At 35.6% G+C, this 23575-nt stretch overlaps 1 protein-coding gene across 13 annotated transcripts in view; it reads left to right on the top strand.

The window, feature by feature from the left end:
* DGKB (diacylglycerol kinase beta) overlaps nt 1-23575 on the top strand; it is a 760061-nt gene that overhangs the window by 151827 nt on the left and 584659 nt on the right. For 7 of the 13 annotated variants that reach the window (XM_031013460.2, XM_031013452.2, XM_004045121.4 and 4 more), the window contains exons 3-4: nt 4885-4961; nt 8668-8688. In XM_031013460.2, coding sequence (XP_030869320.1) covers nt 4885-4961; nt 8668-8688 — 98 coding nt within the window. The remainder of the gene's footprint in view (nt 1-4884; nt 4962-8667; nt 8689-23575) is intronic. The other 6 variants (XM_031013463.2, XM_031013457.2, XM_031013455.2 and 3 more) reach the window with 1 other exon arrangement.

Below are 23575 nucleotides of genomic sequence, written 5' to 3'. Positions count from 1 at the left end.
AGGTAGTACTTTTTAGGATCCATTTGCATTTTCTAAACGTTACCAAATGCTATTAGTCATTTATTTATTTTCAATTCAGACTAATGTAAAGAGTCTTTAATTTTTCTTGAAAATCGTTAAAAATTCTGAACGTTGTAGAAGTAAATAAAAATTTAACATTGATCCCTAAAATGTAGTTCATTTAACTCTCATGGCATTGTTTATTACATGACTCAGCCAAAATGAGAAGATTGACAGGGTGTGTGCATTTTGGGGGGCCCCTGGAATTACTCAAGTACCAGAGCAGGTGATAGAAAGGTAAAGTATAGGAGAAAGTCAACTCATCTCCCCATAAACATTTTCTTTGTTCTTTCCCAGCTCATTCCAAGAAAGTTTGCTTAATAAAACACCTCCCACTTTCATGCTCAGTACCATTTTCAGCTCTAAGGTGATTATGACAGTGATGAAAAAGACAGCCCATTGTCTCAGCTGTAGTTATTGGTATAGTATTAAATTACTTGCTGGGAAAATGGATATGTTAGTCAAAGGGCAGTAATTTGTATTCACTGTTGCTTTCCAAGTATCCTGCCCTGCTAGTCAAGCCAAGCATAGGAACCTCTGAAATTAGCCCCATGTTTCAGTATTTCCCCAAGTCCTACCCCTCCTTTGCTTTCCAGGAGACCCAATCTTTTGTGCTGCGCATCTGTCCAGCTCCCTTATCCCAAGAACTAAACCTGCTGTTTTCAACCTGGCTGCTCAGCACTGGGCTGCCTAGCACTTCACTGGCCAATCTTCCAGGTTCTTTCTCCCATTACAGACATGTATTTACTAAACTGATCTCCAAGCTCACAGCTGCCTGCCTGGTTGGCTGCTTGCCTGGATTTCTCAGCATTGCTCAGCCTAGTATCTGTCACTGTGCTCTTTCCTGAAGCTCTATTATTAGCTGAATTATGACTGAGGCCACGTCTTACTATCTGTTCATCCAGGTATAACTTCCTCTGTTTATTTTGTCCTAGAAGGCAGGTCAGGCCTAGTTATAGATCCTTTCCCCTCTCCACTGCCCCAGTGTAGTTTTGGACAGAATGTAACTCAGAGTTGGCACAATAAAAAAGATAGGAATGTTTATGGTGATAGGCCATAGGAAGAAATTTGGACAAGCAGTTAACTTACAAATAAGATAAATGTGTGTTCCCCCCAAAAGAAGGTAAAACATAGCAGTAGGATTTTCACAACCTAGTGCAATTTGGGTGTCCAAGAAGACACGTAGATAATTCATGTAAAAACAATGCTGTTGAAAGGTTATGGATATCCTGAACTCTCTGGTGTTCCATACGCAAATCCTTATCTTTAGAAGATTGGCAGGTCAAATCAGGGCCTCAGCCTTAGAGAAACTGGGCCCAAGAAATGTTATTGAGACAGGAATACAAAAACAAGATAATGCTCCAGTTTCCAAACTAGATTGTGAAGTGGAGATCAGGTCATAGTTAAACTTCAAATATTAAGATATTAGAACTGGAACTTGAGAATTGGAGAGGCAGTGAGTTGAATTGATAGTGATTCATCTGAATATCAACTAGAGCACTTTAAATTGTCTCAGACCAAGTCATTATTGAGCCCTAGTTCATGGAAAGGTCAGTCATATATCTAGAGGTTTTTGGCTGTTAATTTAGCTCATGATTTCTCTACTAAGAATATTCAGTATAAACTATGACCAGTACACTAGTAAAATATTGTAGGAATAATTTTATGAGCTTTCCCGTTCTCTGAGTCATTTATAAATAATTACTGAATGTGTTTTTTACTCTCATAGAAACCTGAAACGAAAAGGCCATCTAAGCAGTGTCTCTAAAGTTGTGTGGCAGGCCTATGTGGGAGAAACCCAAATTGTTTTCTCCGCCTTCCATTTTAACATTGGCTTAAGATATGGTTAAAATAAACATAGTCTCTCGAGGTATGATATTCCAGAATGTATGCATCTGTGTATGTGTGTGTCTCTGTGGGTCTGCACAGTATGGGTTGCATCTACGATTATGGATAAAAAGAAGTAAAAGCAGTTCTGCTAACTTAGAATAGTGCATTATTATCCACAAAGAAGAATTTGAGAATAAGGGGTCAGCTTCATGTCTCTTTTTGATATGCAGTTTGGTCTCTCTCTGCAGTGTGTCTAACAAAGTACATATAGAAGCAATTATTGTAATTTTTTGCCATTTAGGAATAGCTCTGATTAATTTAATCTCAATATTTCTTGCAATTCTATTGTTTCAAATTTGTGATAAAGTTGGAAGTTGTGCAAAAATGAAAACACACATTTTCTGCCCTAGAACGACCTCCAATCTAGCAAGGGACACGACATAAAAAATTAACTCTGATCACAATATGGAAAATGCCAGCAAATTATACACCAAAAAAGAAATACATAGGAAGCTGTATAGGCATCAAGCAAATGCCCGTGAGCACGCGCATGTGCACACGCGTGCGTGCGTACACACACACCCCCCAGAGGATGTCCACAACAAAAAGACAAACCGTCCAATTAAAAAATGGTCAAAGAACTTGAATAGACATTTTGCCAAAGAATATACAAATGACCAATAGGCATATAAAAAGATGCTCAGCATTATTAGTCATTAGCGAATGACTAATCAGATGTGAGTCGAATCATTTCACATCCACTAGGATGGCTATAACAAAAAAACGGTTAGAAAATAACAAGTGTTGGCAAGGATATGGAGAGACTGGAACCCTTACACCTTACTGGTGGGGATGTAAAATGGCATAGCTGTTGTGAAAATCAATTTGGCAGTTCCTCAAAACACTAAACATAGAGTTACTGTATGATCTGGCAATTTTACTATCAGGTATATAGCCAAGAGAATTGAATTATATGTTTATACAAAAACTTGTACTCTTGAATGTTCATAGCAGAATTCCTAACAGCCAAAACCTGGAAACAAGTTGAATGTACATCAGCTGATAAATAGATTTTTTAAATGGAGTATATTCATTATAATGGAATATTATTCAGCTATAAAAAGGAGTGAAGTACTGATACATGTTATAACATGGAAAAACCTTGAAAACACTAAGCTAAGTGAAAGAAGCCAGACATAAAGGAAACATATTATATGATTCAATTTACATGAAATATCCAGAATAGGCAAATCCATAGACACAGAAAATAGATTAATGATAGCCAGAGGTTAGAGGGAAGAAAATACAGGGAGTGACTGTTTAATGGGTATAAGGTTTCTTTACAGGGTGATGAAAATGTTATGGGATTAATCAGTGGTAATGATTGCACGACATCATGAATATGCTAAAAATTACTGAATTGTACACTTTGAAATTGTTAATGTAGTCAATTTTATGTGACACGAATTTTATCTCACTTAAAAGTACTGTTTCACAGGCTGAGCACGTTGGCTCATGCCTGTAATCCCAGTTCTTTGGGTGGCTGAGGCGAGTGGATCACCTGAGGTCAGGGGTTCGACACCAGCCTGGCCAACGTGGTGAAACCCTGTCTATACTAAAATTATAAAAATTAGCCAGGCACGGTGGTAAGCCCCTGTAATCCCAGCTACTTGGGAGGCTGAGGCAGGAGAACCGGTTGAACCCAGGAGATGGAGGTTGCAGTGAGCCGAGACTGTGCCATTGCACTCCAGCCTGGGCAACAAGAGCGAAACTCTATCTATCTATCTATCTATCTATCTATCTATCTATCTATCTATCTATCTATCTATCTATTTATTGTTTCACACACATACACAAACCCACAGAATTTACAATATAAAGAAAGGAAATGGTACATTCCAAGTAAAAGTACAATTCACAAAATATAGGCATTATATATTCAATGGGCATCTATGAGAGAGTTTTCTAGCAGGATGTTTCAAAAGCTAATTTGTGAATTAGTTTTCTGGAACTGGGAAATATTTTGTGGTAGTCCAAATATCACTGACTCTTAGGGAAGGTCAACAAGAATTATATTCAAATGGTAGCCAATAATTTTCCATGCTCTGTTCCATAAAAGAAAACTGGGAAATCCATGTATTTCCTACATTTTAATTTTGAGGTTTTTTCATTATTATTCAAACTTGATTAAATATTTAGATGACTTACCCGTATTTGTTAGCTATTATTTCCTTCTAACTTAAAAATGCATTGTAATTCTGAGATTTCTAAATCAAAAATTATATTTCAATAAGTATAATGAGCATATTTTAGTAGACTGAATATATATATCTATATCATATTAATGTATTTAACTTTAATTGTAATACTGATAATTCTTTTATGACATTATTTTATTAACTTAAAATTTCTTGTCACCAACTAATAAGATGAAAGGTTTAAAAATAATAGTACTTTTGAAGAAAATAATTTATAATTCTTTTGGTAATATGTCTAAGCTTTGTTTCTTCATTGAATAGGGTAAGCTTTAATTTATACATAACAAAACTAAAATGTTTTTCATAATGCATATATAAGGTAAAATATGTGACACAACTAAATTAAAGCTTACTTACTAAAACTTTAATTACTAAAGTAGGCTTTAGTTTAGTTGTGTTATGTATACAGAGAAAATTCTCCTTAAAAATATCTACAAGATACTAAAATCCATAGCTTCCCTCTAAATGGATTCACCATTGAGGCTTAGCTACCCATATTATTTTTCTTATCCAGCTGTATTGTTTTTATTTAACGCAGTGATCTTTTTGTTTCTTTGCAATTTCTTTTCCAATTAAATAGCCTTTCAAAAATGGCAAGAGATATTTTGTATGTTGGTTTTTAAATTTAGTTTCTGCTGATGCTTATTTACATTTTAAGTGGTCTCTGTTTCTGGACTGGGCTACACAACCACAGTATGTGCATATAAACAATTTTTGTGTTTTCTGTTTTTTATAGATTCTACAAAGAAATTAAAGGATGTTCTTGAAGAATTCCATGGTAATGGTGTGCTTGCAAAGTATAATCCTGAAGGGGTAAAACTTCTTTTTCTTTATATCAGTTTCATATATATGCTTGGAAGAGGGTATTTCTTAATAAAAAATTCTTGAAAAAATGTATGTGTGTGTGTATGTATGTATATGTACACATATACATTATATATGTATGATACAGATGTATGTATATGTGTATGTGTGTGTATATATATATGCACACCATAAACCATTTACCATGTATCATAACGTAAATAAAATGAAGTTCATAATGCAGTGCTATTCTAGAAGATATATTAAATGTTGTACATTTTTCGTTCAAATAACTCTTCTATATTGTATGCTTGAAAGAATATGAATCATTTAAGTGTAGCGTTGGGTCTTTTCCTAGAAGTCAGGAAACAGCATTGGATAAAATAGAGAAGGAGTATGCTTGGCTCTCAGTCTGTGACCCACGAATTTCAATCCAAAATGGATATTGGTGTAGGGGTAGGGAGTTACCCCTTTCAGGCAATTATTTCCTTGACCAAAGAAGGATTTTGTGTTGCTTATACCTGGTCTGTCACCTTAAGGAACCAACTTGTACAAAAAGGGAGGAATTTTTTTAATCTTCTATTTTACCTTTTCCCAGTAAGCTTAAGGTTTCTTTAAGATTTTCTTATGAAAACTTTGCATGTCTTGTCAATTGCTTTTGAATACCATGCTGGAATGAATGCCTTTTCCTTCCTAATTGTTTGTTAAATAACCTATTTAATATTAGTTGAGAGATGTTACATTTTAAATGTTCGATCATCATTACTGTTAGTTCATTTGCAGCTTCAGAAGGCAACATTTACGTTGCTTCATACTTCTCTTTGCAAAAGACCCTTTTGTCAGGATGTATTAACTAGATAGATTTGTTTGCTGACTAAAATGTGACTTATTTTTTGCTATTATTGTTTTTTTTTTTGTATGTTTGCAAGAACACACTTCTTAGTTATCTTTCAATATTGTACTTCCCTGGGATTTCTAGAACTTAATTTTAGTTATCATAACCCTCAAGATATTCAAATTGTTTTGAAATTTCCTATCAGTATTTCTCATAGTTAGCTCTTTTTCATGTCATATTTTCTTGTTCTCTCTACATTCTGGTACATTACTGTAACTTTTAAAACTCTTTAGTCTGGAATTTATTTTCTTCTTAAAAAATAAAATTAATATTTGGTACCTATAAATGATGGAGAAAATAAAGGCTATTTAAAGCCGTTCCCATTTTTCTGTATTAGAAAAAAAATAGATGTTTGACCTACATTTCCCTTGTATTTTTCTAGATGCCATAGAGGAGTAGGAAAAAAAAAGTTAGCAGCTAAACTTACAACACTGAGAATCTCAAAGCCTAAGAAAGCAGGGTGGGAAAAGTAAAGATGAATTGTAGCACTGAATTGCTATAAGACACAAAAATTGTCATTAATATTTATATTCACAACAATATTTGAAAACTTACATGCTTATCTAATCTATATACAGAGATAAAACCTGTTTTTCTCCATAATGATAGCTCCTGGCTACAAACTCAGTTAAGTCATCTTGTTTGCAAAGCAGCCTTTTTGCTTCAATTATTTTTTATTTATAGGACTCTCAAGACTTAGTCTTACTGTAATTATATATTTCATGAGAATGATCAGTCACCATATGCTGCATTTATTGAGGTAGTTATTAGATCATTATTAGACACACATATCACCCTTTTCAACAATGTAATACATTTCATAAATGTACAGATCTATTGTTGAAACATGTTATTAAAATAAAGAACAGTTGAAAAACAAAAAGTTAGATCTCATTACAACCCGAGAACAATTCTAAATTAAGAGCAAAACCACTCTCTGATCTTAGTTAATTTTCATAAAATTTTTCCTTCAGAAGAAAATTTTAAGGCTTATGTAACCATTTAAAAAACTAGTATGTATCTTCTAAAAGCCAATTGAAAATAATTAAGAATATCTAATGATGAGAAATAAATCTTTATGCCCTTAAAGTTCTCTTCAATACATGACCTCATCCAATTTATAAAAAATTACTCTTACAATATGGCAGAATTCCTAATGTCAATTCACATGTGAAGTTATCACTCTCTATTGGCTGGTCAAGTTGACCCCAAAGTTGTTTGCACTGATGACTAGTTAATGATGCTCAATTATACAAGAAAAAATGGACAATTGAGTAATGCAACCTGAATTTGGAATGAATAATTAACTCATTGTTTTCTAAAAGGAACATAGCTTGTATCATTTACATAAAATGTATTTGCAAAAATTAAATTGCTTATCCTCCTACAACATAAAGCTGTTTAAATCGTAGATGTACTATTTGGCTTATAATTCACTTGAATTACTGAAGTTTTAAAGTGCTGGGGATAAAAATTTAACCCAAAAAAGATATGACCTGTTGAAGTCTATTTTAATAGAGAAAAAATATTAAGTATAATATGTGAATGAATCATTTACTTTTAATTCCCATCTTTTAAAGATCATTTGATAATCATTCCTTGAAGAAATGAATAAGAGAAATCTGAACAATAGCCTTAAAGATTCTGTAGGAATAAAAACCATTCAAAGGTCTTGAGATTCCCAAATTAACAAAATTACAAAGTTTTTAAATAAAGAAACTATTTTAAGAAAAGTGAAATGATTTGTCCAAGATTCACCAGCTAGCTTGTGACAGTAACCACAACAAAAACCTAATTGACTAGAATCCCAGTTAAAGGCTAATGCCCTGTGCTCTTCACTTCATTGACCAAGCCATAGGGGAGAGGAACATCCTCTTAGATAGGAAGGAGAAAGGTCAGGGGAATGCATGGGAAGACATTGCTTTTGTAGTGAGTGTGGCATTTCCCAGTACACATAGATATTAATGACTCATGCCTGACAAGGGGAGAGAGTCTTATTAGCCTCCACCTACTCTTGTGTAAATAATATAATGTTAAGAACATTATTACAGCTAGTTTGTAGCAGAGATCCAGTTTCAGTGAGGTTATTCTCAGTAAAACATAGTCAGGCCATGTAAATAGTCTCCTGAGAGCAGTAGAATTTGGTAGTATGAGGGGAAACCAGTTTAGCATTCCACGCATTTTTTTTTCTTTTGATCTTGGACTTCAAGTTCAATTCCAAATTGTTCCACTCACAGCTGAGATATGGGAAGAAAGTGGCAGATGTACATAGAAATATATTTTAATCTTTAAGAGTATGGAGAGATGCTAGGTGTGATGCTAATAGAAGGAAATCTTAGGAATGGGAAATACATATTCAAAGTCTAATATACCTTTATATAGATGGTTATATTTCTATTAATCCTCTAAAATATTTTAATCACACTGTATGTGTTACATATTATATTTATCTAATGTCAGAACAGTTTGCTTATTATATACAAAGATTGATCTAGTCATTGATTCTGAAATTTTAGTGTACCTCAGAATCAACCGGGGGGGCTTGTTAAAACATGGATTGCTGCCTGCCTCCCCCCGACCCCACGCAGTTTTAGATTCAGTGTTTCTGAGGTGGGGGTCAAGAATTTGCATCTCTATCAGTTTTCTAACTTATGCTGATGCCACTGTTTCGGAACCACGTTTTGAGACCTGTGGATCTAGGATATGTTTTAAAATCAACCTGTAAACTTGAATTTTTAGCTAAATAATCAGAGATATGAGATAATGAGTATAAAGTATCTTACATTAACACATGTATTCTTTCTTTCCTTGCATGCACAGAAACAAGACATTCTTAACCAAGTAAGACATTTTCTTTTCTATTAAAGTCTGTCTTTTCTTTCTTTATTCTGATATTATCTATGAATTTCTCATCCATATCACTGAACTATACTTCTGTACCAATATGATTTCTATAGTATACAAGGTTGCCTATAATACTCATAGGTTATAACTGAGCTGGATGTGACAAAATTTTTAATCCGTCAAAGGATTTCCTGCCTTAATAGGAGCTGGTACCTTAATAGACAAAAAGGGTCTCAAGTGTGGCCTTCAGTTTTGTAGACTCTGGAATTTATTTTTCTAATTTCATGAAGATATATAAGGCTGTGCTATTATATTTTATTTAGTAAAAGTCTTAATTTATTAATTTACCATGGGAAATTTTAAAATTGCATTTAAAATGCAATGATAAGGCTTTGTTTTGTTTTGTTTTGTTTTGTTTTGTTTTGTTTTGTCTACAGTGCTGTGATAGAATCTGTGGGGGAAACATAAGCAAAGAGTTGTTGATTTTGCCCTCCTGGGAAGATTATTCAATCTGTTGCTTCAACCACTCTCCCTGAAAATCTGTTTTAGAACAGTAGTTCAGTTGGGTGCACAGAATTACAACACATTTTCAGGTGCTCTAAATGGACATTTTTAATCACACTAGAGTAGCTATATCAATTGTCTTCACCACTGTAGAAATATTTCTTGCTAAAATGCATGAGTTGTCTAAAACTGTAATATTGTCTCCTTTGGGCAATCTTGGATATGTACTAGCTTCTGCTTATTCTTAAATTGTTTGATGCTTTTAATTACAACAGCCACTGTAATTTCATGTCCAACACGTAAAGTACAATTATAACATCAGAATGATACTGGTGGACTTAGATACAGATCCTACATCTTACAATATTCTATAAAGAGGCATTGGTAACATGGCAACTCATTGACATTGGCGAGATTTACTAGGCTCCATTTCAGAGCATGGCCTTTTCCCGATTTCATCTCTGACTTTTCTGGAAACTTTTCTGGAAATGATTGTTTTCATTTACTCCAAAGTAGTCATTCAAGAATGTCTACATTTTCAGGACTTGGCTATTAAATGACTTTTGTTGAGCACCCAACAAACACACCTTTCTCCACAACCTACATCCTTACTAGAGGCTGTCTGAAAATTCACGTCAAAATAAGCTCTAGCTTTTTGGAGAGTCAGCAGAATGAGTTTCTTCTTTCCTTTTCCTTGCCCAGTCTTTGTTTCATGTGCGGTGGCTTAGTAGGCAAGCAATTGCAGTTACAGAATAGAAAGAATTGACAAAACTGAGGGTATTCAAGGGGAGAAGAATGAGAGCCTGCACATACTACTGCTCTATGTGTGCTCTTTGTCTATCAGTGTTCTCTGAGTGTAGGATTTTCTCCGTACATGTTTCCTGTCAGTAGATGTTCCTTGGCCTGAGGCTGAGTTACGCTTTCATAACTCCACAGGGGCTTGCTTTATTTTTGCACTTCGTACCCTGTATTGTAGTTTCTCTTAATGTGTATACCCTTTGCATTCAGACAATATGCTTTTACCCCTTAATAAGGAACCTGGGGATTCAAAACCTACCTTTTGTAGTGCTGCTGCCTAAAGTAATATTTTAAATGTCTTTAACAAGGATAATGACACTGATATAATTATTAACAATGATATAAAAACCTTTTTACTGTAATCTATAATTATCCTTCTAGAACCAAATTCAACCCTTTCCATTATGGAAAGCATAAGGAAAGTATAACAGAGAAAATATGGTCTGAGGAGTCTGACTGAACCGAATTCATCTTAACGGACCTTGGACAAGTTTTCTATCTTTAGTTTGTTCACTTATAAAAGGAAGAGAGCATCAGCCTTATTGGACTGTTAAAAGGGTTGGGTTCTAAAGTGTATGTATAATAAATAGCTCTGTGTCTTGCACATAACGGGTGTTCCACTAATGTTTAGAGACAGTGGCTGTGGTCATACTTTAATGACCAATGTGATTTCATAGAAAAGTTCTAGAGAACATGCTAAAGATGAAAGTGAGAATATTGGAGATATACCACCAACAAATTCTGTTTCGTTTATTTTCTCAGGACCTCATTTTCTCATTTTAAATTGAGGAACTATAACTCTGATGTCTTCTGCATTCAAAAATAATTTCCTTCCACCATGTGGTTGGAGTGGGGAACATGACATGTAATTTGCTTGCCCTCCCAAACCTGGCCACAATCCTGAGTGCTGTCCTGATAGCAGAGCTATTGTCTGTTGTATTGCTTCACTTCCTACAACTGCATGGTGCTAGCACAGTTAGTTAGCAAGGAACAGAAATAGTATGTTAACCAGTATTTCTGCTTCTCTTCACTATTACCATCAATATAGTTTCAGTGATGTTCCTCTTCTTATCAAATCTACCTACAATTATAAAATACAATTATACCAGTTGTGACCAATTGCTTTCTTTACAAACAAGTTTCGAAATCAAGCATAGATACATTTGGGAAATAAATAAACAAGTAACTCTCCTTAGTTTAATGATAAATGCCAACTTTGAAAAGTGGTATTTAAATTCACATTGTAGAATGTTTGTTCTTTCATTTCTTTAATAACATTTATTAAACAATTGATATAGAAGTTAAAAACTAATGCTGGGGTTTTTAGGTGATCTTTTTGTACTTTTCCAAGTACAAGTTAAAACCAACATTACTCTGTCACATCTAAATTTTATTTTTAGGGTTTATCTGTTGTTTTTACTTGTGCTTTTTCATCATTAGAAATGGCTTTTTTGGCCAGGTATGGTGGCTCACACCTGTAATCCCAGCACTTTGGGAGGCCAACGTGGGCCAATCATCTGGGGGTCAGGAGTTTGAAACCAGCCTGCCAGCCTGGCCAACATGGTAAAATACTGACTCCACTAAACATACAAAAATAAGCTGGGTGAGGGAGTGAGCGCCTGTAGTCTCAGATACTTGGGAGACTGAGGCAGGAGAATCACATGAACCCAGGAGGTGGAGGTTGCAGTGAACCGAGATCGCGCCATTGCACTCCAGCCTGGGCAACAACAGAGTGAGACTCTGTCTCAAAAAAAAAAAAAGAAAAAAAAGAAATAGAAATAGCTTTTTCAAGCGAAAGAGCACTGCAGGGTACTAAAGGAATATAAATCTAGACATTTTGGTAAAAAGGCTTAGAATGTCTACGAATTTTAAGTTTTCTAGGTGAAAGAAATTATAAATCATATTTTTAGGTGAACAAGTTAAATTGTCTATTTAGAAAAATACCTCCAGTAGCAATGTGGGGCATGGACTTGGGTAGAAGAGAAGACTAGATATGAGTTATGGAAGCAGTCCAATCAAGTAAGAACACTAGATGACGATGGGCATCAGAATGGAGATGGAGGCGGGCAGATGTGAACACATTTCAGGTATATGACCCAAAGTAATAGGTTGTACTTTGAACGTCGAAGGCTACAAAAACAGTTACAGTCAACACAACGTTTTCAAGAGTGGGAAACTGAATAATCGTACCATTACTTTTAATTGTTATACCTTATTTGTGTATATCTTTTTTTTCTCAAATGGCAGACCAATTTGACACAGCAGTAAATGCATCTAATACTGATAAACCAGTGGGAAATTACCTTATACCATGTGTTAATATTGCAAAATCTGTTTAGAAAATTATGCTTTAACTATAACATAATGCGCATTGAAGCTAGAAATATTTATGTCTTCAGTGTCAGTTAGAAGCTTTTGGTGTTGGGCAATTTAAGGAACTTTTCTGAGCCTTAGTTTCTTTGTCCATAGGTATTGTAATGACTAAATGATAGCACACATATAACATATTTAGTGCAGTTCCTAAAACATAGTAATATTTGGATAGTGTTACATAATGAGGACCTGTAAGGTAAAAGACTGTGTCATACACTTAGTGATGCAAAGTCGTGTTGGATCATATAGCCCTTCAGGAAAGAGAAGTTTTGCATGGAATCTGTCTGCTCATATGTGCATTATAAAAACCCCCTGTGGAGATTTTCTTTAAAAGTGAACGTAGAAGTAAGGAATAATTAAAAACTGTTCTTATTAATTGAAATTATATATACAAAGGTTTCCAAGACATTTTTATTGGGTTTTATTTTTCAAGGAGAAAATGTTAGAGGATTTATGTGTGTGTTTCAGTAACACTCACTCCTGTCCTAGTGACAACACCAAAAAATGTTTGGTGTGACAAGACAGTGTCACACCAGATTAAAATAGATTTCAGCTGAAGTATAAAACAGTTAGCTATAGATCCTTGATTAAAAGACATACTGAAATCATAGTAAAAACATTCTGCTAAACTTTTTCCAATCCATTATTTGCTTTTTGTAATTAGTAGAATGTAGTAGCATTATCTTTCTGCCACTTCCTATTTTTTACTAAAATAATATATTTCTAGTTGTCTTTCTACTGAGTCTTCATAATTCTAGTCTTAGGTAAAGGTAGAGTTAATGGAGTATGTGACTCTGAAGTGCTAAAACAGTTTTCATTTGCCAAAACTAATTTAAAAATTAAAATTCAAGGTTTTCACACTTTGTACTCTTTCTCTTCAAAGGAACTATCTATATGACAGCTTTAGGGGACTGACTATCAAGGAACTCTCTGAAATTTGAAATAATGAATAGTCAATTGCAGTGCAAGATACGCATAAGAAATGCAATATTTAAAATATAAATTTTTCTAAGTGAATTTTAACATAAAAAATCGTATTTTGAAATCTCAGTAAGATAGCCATGCTGCATATTTAATCAATATACTTTTGCTCAGTGACCTTCATATCAATGTTTGAGTTTGATATAATTAGTTAATGCTATAAATTAGAATGCAAAATAGAAATGGAACTGTAAAAAAAACTCTGATTAATTTAAATTATTATCTAGTTAATTTCATCAGAGTTCTTTGCCCAGTAAGCGCATAGTATTTTACACATATAGGTACTCAGTCAACGTTGGTTGATAGATAAAGTGATTTCTTTGTGGTTTCAAACAGTTACTTTATCTGTAATAGTTGAATGATTCATTTTTGTGTTTTAGGGGTCACTTATTAATTAGTGGTGAGCTAGTTAGAAAAACATAAAAACTGACGATAGGCTATCTTTTGTCTGATACAAATAAGTGTTATAATGGTCACATGGTTCTGTTAAAATATGAGTCAGATCATGGAATTTCCTACTAAAAACTCACTCCACATTAAAGCTATAACTCTCTTTTGATGATCTAATATCCTGTATGCTCTACCCAGTCCACACATCGCCACAGCTTGAGTCTTTGACCTTGGATTCTACTACTCTGGTCCTCCCTCACTCCTGCTCCAGTTTCCTGCTCCTCCTCACTGGCTCCAGTGGAAATTTCTCTAGCACAGGGGCATCCTTATACCTCAGGGTCATTGTACTAGCTGTCTTCTCTGCCTGAAATGTGCTTTCTCCAAATATGTGCAAATATGTGCCTCATCACCTTTAAATCTTTACTCAAAGAATAGCTTCTCATTTCCTGATAACTGGATTTAAAAAACTGCAAGCACATTCCCCCAAGAAATCTTTTTCTTCTTTATTTTTTTTCTAAAGCACTTAATACCATTGGACATTGTAGATTTAGCACATTAATGTTGTTCTTATTCCTTTCATTAGAAGATAAGCTCCCTCATGGAAGGAATTTTGTGTGTTCTAGTAACATCTTTACCCAAACACCTAGAACGGAGCCTGGTGCAGAGTGGGTGCTCAAAGAACACTTTCTGAATATGAGAAAGTCTACAACCCAAAACTACCAAAAGAAATTCAGGATAGAGAGATGACATTTATTTTCATTCACTTTGAATCTGCACGGATGAATACTAGTGTCTTCTCTTTAGTATTAACAGGGATTTAAAAACAAAGGATCCAGATGGTCAGAAATAATAATGAAAGGCATATAGAAATGTGCCTTGAATCTGTGCCAATTTGGCAGCGACATCTGAGCAGCTCCCTCAGTCAGTCTTCTTTACAAATTCTCTGTTATCTCCCTAAATAGTCTGTGGCTGCTCCTTAAAGAAAAAAATGAAAAAGCAGTTTTTAAAATTTTGAACATTTGTGTGTGTGTGTGTGTGTGTGTGTGCATGCGCGTGGATGTGTTTGAGCCTACAGCAATTCAATTTTTGAATAGTCATTCAGTTAAGTCTGACCCAATTTTTATCATTAATGGCTTCATTGATATGCATATAAATGATCTCATTCTATTTAAAGGTCACAGTCTTCAAAAAGCAATTCTAATGCTGTTACATGACAGCAGTAGAAACTCTGATGCCTAAATCTGGAAATTTTCTTGTACGTCATGATCTAAGGAAAATGTACAGATGAGGATATCATCCATTTATCAGAAATGTCTAATAATGTGGACAACATAGAATTTTAGGAGATATTTCAAAAGATTTTACTAACAAGAGAAGAAAAGGGACGGGTTAACCAGGAAACACATTGAAGAAACATTTCTCAATGAATTGAAAACTCTGAGTTAGAAAATTAAAAAAAAAAACTATTAGCCAGGCATGGTGGCACAATCCTGTGGTCCCAGATACTGGGGAGGATGAGGTGGAAGGATTGCTTGAGTCTGGGAGATTGAGGCTGCAGTGAGCTGTGATTGGGCCACAGTACTCCAATCTGAGCAACAGAGAGAGACCTTCTCTCAGGAAAAAAAAAAAAAAAGAGGTTTGTGTTTTCCCACATTGCAAGCCCTATCTAATGCCAGAAAATGTGAGATAAATTAATTTTGCTCCAAAGAACACAGTGAAGAAGTTTGAGAAAGAAGCTTACATTGTCAGTAACACTTCAGCAATAAATAATGTGATGTCATCTTGTAGAAATAATTTAAGAATTGAGGAAATTTTTACTCCATTCTTATATCTGTAATAGGTTTTTATTTTTCAAAGGAAGATTTTTTTTTAGAATTATTGCCTTATAAAAGTTGTTATTTGTCTCTGTTATCTGACACAGAAATGTTATAGCAAAGTATTTGAGACACACAAAACCTGAAGTTTTTATTCAGAAAGATGCAATGAATTTTACAGTTTTCTGTACCAATAAAAAGGCAAATTGGCTGGGCATGGTGGCTCACACCTGTAATCCCAGTATTTTGGGAGGCCGAGGCAGATGGATCACCTGAGGTTAGGAGTTCATGACCAGCCTGGCCTACATGGTGAAACCCTGTCTCTACTAAAAATACAAAAATTAGCTGGGCGTGGTTGTGAGCACCTATGATCCCAACTATTCGGGAGGCTGAGGCAGAAGAATTGCTTGAACCCAGGAGGCGGAAGTTGCAGTGAGCCAAGATCACGCCATTGCACTCCAGCATGGCGGGGGGGAAGAGCAAGACTTTGTCTCAAAAAAATAAAAAAAGGCAAATTAAAGTAACTTAAAAATGTATCTAAGCTGAGGACAGTTCTTCCTTTAACCTAATCCTTTTATTTATTTTATATATTATGTGCCCAAGTGTATGCTAAGTGCTTTACATCAATTTTTATCATATTGGGACAACTCTGAATGATTGGTTCCTTTTTTTTGTATGTGGAGTCTCACTCTGACACCCAGGCTAGAGTGCAGTGGTGTGATCTCAGCTCACTGCAACCTCTGCCTCCAAGGTTCAAGTGATTCTCCTGTCTCAACCACCCGAGTAGCTGTGACAATAGGCACATGACACCATGCCTGGCTAATTTTTTTATTTTTAGTAGAGACGGGGTTTTGCCACATTGGCCAGGCTGGTCTTGAACTCCTGACCTCAGGTGATCTGCCTGCCTCAGCCTCCCAAAGTGCCAGGCATGAGCTAGCATGCCCAGCCTGAATGATTGATTTCATATACCACTTTATATAGAGGGAATTATGGCTTAGAGCTGTCAGAAAATAAAACAGTATTTTGCTTGCTGAGCCAGAGAGAACTATACTTTAGAAATTTCAGAAAGTTTTCCTGCATGCTGAAAAAAGAAGAGTCAAGAAGAAATGTATTGCTTATTAGGAGAAATGCCAGTGATGCAGGAATTTTTGCTCCTTAGTTCAGCTAAATCCAGGTTCTTGTCTCATGACCAGGAAAAATTAAGCATGCAGACACATTGAAGGCTGAGGAGGGCAGAATTTATTAAGTGAAAGGAAAGTGCTCAGAAAAGAGAGGGGTCCTGCACACAGGTTTTCACCTCACAAATTGAATACCAGGCCACCACACGTGAGCTGAAGAGGTCAGGCTCCTCCCCTGCATAAAGCACAAATTTTTGGTGGCTCTGCCCCATCATTCCAGTGCACATGTGGGCCCTTAGTCTGAGCCACTACACATTGATTTATTTCCCTACTGAGCATGTGTTAAGGGACAGAATTTTTCTCTGAGACCATGCTTAGGCAAGCCCCCCTGTGCTCAATAACCTGAGTGGGTCAGAGGTTCTCTGTGGACCCTCCTTTATCTGCCTAGGCATTTGCCTCCTACCTCTATTATTCTCCCCTCTAAAGTGGTACACAAGAGGTACTGCAGTTAGAATACGGACGAAGACTGATCTTAACTGCTTCCTGCTCTTAGGGGCGCTGTTTTGGAAATATGGCAGTCATAACTCTCTCGAAAGCCTAGTTAAGGGTCTCTGTTAAAAGGGGCCGTTGTTTGAGATTCTGGTTGCATGATTGCTTGGAGTTTGATGGCCTGAAGGTGAGAAGAGACAAATGGGGTTATTAGAAGACATATATTAAAACCAAACAAAGAGGGATGGGTAAGGGCAGCTGAAAAATCCCAAGGCTGTCAGCATGCCCAGATAACTGGTGGCTATAATTATGCCTGCTAAGATTGGTTGCATGGGGCTTGGCTTTGGTTTGCTCCTTTGGTCTTATTTTCCCAGAGGAACCTCTGGGTTATGGGCACCCTATTTACTCCTATCGTATGTCAGGATTTGCAGGATAACTGCTCAGAATTAAAATATTGATCCAGATTATTACATTACCCATGCCTTTTGTTTCTTCTGAGTTGTAGCCAGAAATTGCTGGTTGGTTCACAGGAATAAGAGGGTTAATGTAAAATGTAGGCAAAAAAAATTAAAAACAACTAATGAGACTAGAATTTAATGACAAATGTGTGATAAGTTTTGAAACATAATTTTTATCTCCCCAGTCCTCATTTTTGTTAAAAACAATTCATGATAGGACTGAGTTGTTTGCAAAATAGACTTCAGTCTTATACTTGGCCTGACAGTTTGCATAAAGTGCAGCAAGAATAATTATTTTTACATACATTTTTAAAATTGCTTTTGATGGAATTCTGTTCCATAAGGAATCTCAGATAGGACTTTGGAAAGCCCAGCCCAGCCATGGGTTAGCATCCTCAAATACCTATGAATTGGGTGAATTCCTCTCTTCTTGAGGTTCCTAGAATATAGAGTTCCTGGGCCCATTAGAAAGCGACATTCTTTACTCATCACAGATTAGGAACCCTGTATGAGGACTGTGTAGACAAGGTATGAGGCCAGTTTTCCCAAGGGGCTTTTATTGACTCTGCAAGTCAAGCTTGATTCCTTAAAAGGAAGCACACCTCTCCAGTCAAAGCCTTGGTAAAACAACCAATTTCTCCAATTGTGTACTGTTGCCAGAGAAAATGAATTCGTATTGCACTGATGCAAATAACCATATTGCCATAAGTTAAGAATACTCACAGATAGTTTTCAAATTCTAGAGGAACCAGGCAAAGAGAAACAAGTATGCTCCAAATTTTGTTCACATGAGTATAGCTTACTCAATAATTAAAGACTGTAAATAGCTCAAAATAAAAGTTTTCTTGACTCTGAATAACAAAACAAGGATCAGCAATGTTTCCAGCAAAAGGTTTTAAAAAAAGATTACTTCAGTTTTCTATTAGTTCAGTCCATTCAGTTAACTCATGCTCTGCTTGATATTCGTGAATGTTTCAGCTCTTTCATGAGTCCTGTACGTTTTCCCTTTAGTCCAATGTTACAATCTCCAAAGTTATCAGAAACTTGTATTGGAGAACACCCATCAAAGTTTTATAGCTGATTATTAACCATCTTTTGAAGGGGATCAAAAGAAGACATTTGTTTATGAATAACAAAATGACCAGGGTAGTTACAGTCAGAAATGTGATTGACAAAATGTGGTTATCTCTGTGGCTTATAATAACTTAATATAACAACCTTAATTGTGATTGATAGCATACACTCAAACACTAGAATTTTAGAAATCCCATAAAATTCTGGAACATATGTTAGCATTATTCACTAAAATATAACCTGAAGAAAATTAAACATCATTATGGAGATCCCATGTACCTAAACATGTTAAATTATTCTGTTTACCTCTCTTCTTCTAGATGCTCTAGGGACCCTCTGTAGCATCCAAAAGCTAGGGGTCAGGAAAGACAACGTTGAAGCTGAAATTTGATTTGGGGAAGCCTGTTAAATGTTAGAGGTTTAAAACACTTGATAATTTGAAATACAATCCCAGTTGGTTATTTTGTTAAAATGATGACTCAAAAATTTTAAAATAGGGAAAACCTTTACTCATCAAGAGGAAGGACTTAGCTTTCCAGACAGTTTGTCTCCTGTCTTCTCTTTCTTTTCCTTGGCAGTCTATTTATAAGGCACATGAAAATCTTTCATTATTCATTAATATTACATAGAAATCTTGAACAAGGGAGAGAGCCAAATTTTACCCTTACATTAGTTTACTATTAATCCCAATTTTCTAATGAAACCTTATAGACAATTCTATCCAATCGAAGCCAGTTTGACCATGAGGTAAGATTCTTAATAACCTTTTATAACCCTTTACACATTTTGCTAAAGAACAGATTAGTACCTTAAGAAAACCTTGTTGTGCTTTTATTTCATTGCTCAGTTTACAGAAAAAAACATATAATATCCTTTGAGTTTAGTCAATGTTCATACACAGGATTTCTTTTGCAATATTAAATTTAGAAAACTTCCACAACTACTTAAACCTTTAGCTTGACCTTATCTAATTTAAAACAATCCTTTAACCCTAGGCAAAAATTTACTTGGATTTCCATGCCTTCTTACAATCTTTTCCTGAAAACACATTTTACTGTTCTTACACACCTTGCATGTAAATGTATTTTCAGTGATGGTCTCAATTACATGTTATAATGGTAACTCTTAGCAATTTTAAACTTTAATGTAAAATCTGATAAGTTGTTTTAATTATGTACTAGGCACCAATAAAGTTTGATTTCTTCTAGCCTGTTCAAGGGCTTTGTTAATTCAGTATGTCCTCAGGCCTTACCAAGTTGTAAAGCAGGCAAGTTGAACGGTTCTCTAAGGCCAAAGAAGCAGTTTACAACCTTAAAACATTTAGCGAACCTAGTATCTGACTTCCATAATGTAGACCACCTATTTAAATTGTAATGACATTTGAATTTTACCAATAATCTTTAAGACTTTTTATTTCTCAAAGGTTAAAGCTACATGAACTAAAAGTTACTACAGCTTGTATTTTCCTTGAAAAAATATTTGATCTAATGTTTGTTTTTCTTTAGGCCAGTTAATTAGAGTGCTTTTATATAAAAATCACATATATAACTACATAGACAGAAGAAGATCCAGTAGTTGTAAGATTTTTCATTTGCCAATCTCCTAATTGGATAATTGGCCTGAGGGTGGAGCCCTTCAAGAAACAGAGGTAACAGTACCTAATAAGCAGATACAGGTGGAAGACAAAAACAGATTTTGAAAGGGATCTATCTGCCTCTAATTACTGGGGTTCCATGAAGAAAACAGAGGTTTCTCCAAAAATGGAATACATTATATCTTTTCCATTTTTCCCAAGTAGTCTCTGTTCATCAGAAATTATCTTAGGGTCTCTCATGAGTTCATTAAGAGTGGCAAGATAAAATGGAGGAAAACAATTCAGTTGACTGGGGAAAAAACCTTTCTCAGAAAAACAAGATCCATGAAGAAAAAAAACATAAAGGTCTTTTAAATATACCTATAGCTTGGATATCCACTTTTAATTAACTTGAGTGTTCTTTAAGAAAATCCTTTTAAATCCCTAGCTACCCAACTTTAGCCATGCCAGATGACTCATATTTCTGGCTTTTGAACTTTACCAACAGTAACCTTACAGGTGAAACCAACAAGCCCCAAAAAGTTATGATTTAACTGCGAGTATACAAGGTATTTTCAAAGGGGTGGTAAGCAGTTTTTACAAAAACTAGAACCTTTAAGTGTAGCTCAGAGAAAGGAAGATTCACAAAAGAAAGCTAGAAGCTGTTCATGGAGCAGGAGAGAATCAGCAAATGGTAGAAGTCACACAGGTATTTGCCAGAAACTACTCATTCCCTAAGCCAGGATTGATCCCAGGCTGCCACCGTAAAATAGCAGAGACAAAAACAACATACTAGGCAGTTTGCCAGGCTGACTTGAACAGTGGGCTATGGGGTCCTAGGTCCTTATCCCATCCTAAGGTACTCCTCTTCCTGACAGAACCATATAGAAAGACATGCAAAGCACAACAGATTGGCTACAGCTTGAGACCAACCTCATAAATACTTTTTGATTAATCAAAACTTTACAGAGAATATATCCTTACCATTCCTTTTACTGGTTTGCACAGGGAGAGGGAGGCCAAAAGTCTGACTGTTAAAAAATATTTTATCTCTTTGCCAGCATGTCAGCCTTCTGACCGCATCTATCCTATGTGGCAGCAGTTGGGGTTGGGGTGGAACACTCCTGATATTGTAAAAGAAAAGATAGGTGCCATTACAGTCCTGGAAAAAAAAAGAAGAAAAATGCCATAGCAAAGACTGGGTTGGACTGAGGCCGACATTCCCAAATCCAAGAGTGACGCAAGGGGTGCAGTTTCCTCTGCCTTCAGAAAAAGTCTGAGGACTGGAAGGCCCAGAAACGAAAGTGAAAGAGATTCTTGAGTTCGCATTTTACTCACTCTTCCTCATATCCCCATATAGGCCATCAAATGATGCAGGAATTTTTGCTTCTTAATTCAGCTAAATCTGGGTGCTTGTCTCATGATCAGGAAAAATTAAGCATGCGGACACATTGAAGGGTAAAGAAGGTGGAATTTATTAAGAGAAAGGAAAGCTCTCAACAAAGAGAGGGTCCTGCATTCGGGTTTCCACCTCACAAATTGAATACCAGGCCACCACACATGAGCTGAAGAGGCCAAGATTCTCCCCTGCATAGAGCATGAATTTCTGGTAGCTCCACCCCATTTTTTCCAGTGCACATGTGAGCCCTTAGTCTGAGCCACCCCACACTGATTTATTTCCCTTACTGAGTATGTGTTATGGGACAGAATTTTTCACCATGGGCGTGTTTAGACAGGCCTACTGTGCACAGTGACCTGGGCAGGTTGGAGGTTCTCCGGCGACCTTCCCTTACCTGCCTAGACATTTGTCTGTGTCCTGCCTCTATCGTTAGATATTAAAGTTCATTTTTCCTTTTGGTTGGTTATTTTTCTGGCTTTCATCGTTAAATTACAGGCAGCGATTTTAATGACCATCAACATGGGTTCTGAAAGGCTCTGTAAAGAGCATACACTTGGGACTTCGCATATTTTTCCTTCAAAAGAGCAGATAAATTCCTTGCCCCTTATCAGTTAGGTGGTGAGTGGAAGTATTAGAATTTGAAACACAATTGCTTTATTCTGAACTGTTTGTTTTTGTTTGTTTTGTTTGTTTGTTATGTTACCAAGTTAAAGTCTTGGCTTGAAAGAGCTGTTTTAAGGTATAATTATGGTCCAAAAGCAGATCCAGAGAAAAGCTTTCACCAATTTCTAGTCCTTTACTACTTCTGGAAGTTCACATTTTATTACCAGCTTTTACAGCAGCAACAAGGACAACAATGAACCATGCATGGTTTGTTAAATGCATATGAAAACATGTGAAGTAATGTGGCTTTGAGGTTTCCTCTTCAAATATTGTTTCAAATTATGAATTTTTAAAATGGATATTCTTTACACAAAAATTTATTTAATTACATACGATGTTTACTATGTGCCAGATGTCATTCAGATGCTTTAAAAATAGTAAATAATATGTTCCTCCTAACAAATCAAGAAGTAGGTGCTATTATTCTAATTTTATAGATGAAGAAATTGAGGCACAGAGAGCTTAAATTGTCCACAGTCACACAGCTTGTGTTGGATTCAAGAGTTGATCCAGGTAGTCTGACTTCAAAGACCATGCTCCTTGTCATCTGTTATGTTGCTAAACAAAATACTGACTATGGAAGGCCTAGGAACAGAAGGAAGTGCTACCATAAGTAACTTTGCTTCTAACCACAATGCTTGTGAATATTTTCATCCCACAGACTTCCTGCAACTTTGCAGTAAAATCAACTCCTGGTTCCTCATGGGCCTTCATACATGTTGAAGATTAGCTATCAATTTTGGTCACTCACCCAAATGAATGTGGAATACTTCTCTTTAATAGGTCATCTCTAAGGAGCTCTCTTAGTAAGAGTAGGTGTTCCTTTTCAAGGAAACTGTTTGGATCCCGTGTCTGACTGTTGGCCTAATCGCCATGTTTTTAAGTGTTGGCTGAATTCATTGTAGCAAATTGCTTTTTTGGAAGTACTTCTCCTACCTGAGGCTATTCTTCACATTTTTAATATTATTCAGAGTTTTTAGTTATATAGTTCACTCTACTACTAGAATTGACAATATTCTTTTTTTTTTTTTTTTTTTTTGAGACGGAGTCTCACTCTATCGCCAGGCCGGAGTGTAGTGGCACAATCTCGGCTGACTGCAACCTCCACCTCCAGGGCTAGAATTGACAATATTCTATGGTGGTGGTGGTAATTTATGAAATATAGAAGAAAATGAAGTCTTTTTACTGCCACCAAAATAAATATCTGAAGTGTCCTTGTGAGAATCAATAAGCAAAGTGAAACTAAATAA

The sequence above is a fragment of the Gorilla gorilla genome, chromosome 6, assembly GCF_029281585.2.
Source record: "Gorilla gorilla gorilla isolate KB3781 chromosome 6, NHGRI_mGorGor1-v2.1_pri, whole genome shotgun sequence".
NCBI classification, from domain to species: Eukaryota; Metazoa; Chordata; class Mammalia; order Primates; family Hominidae; genus Gorilla; species Gorilla gorilla.
Note: the sequence above shows the minus strand (reverse complement) of the source record. Positions and strands in the feature narration are given on the sequence as shown.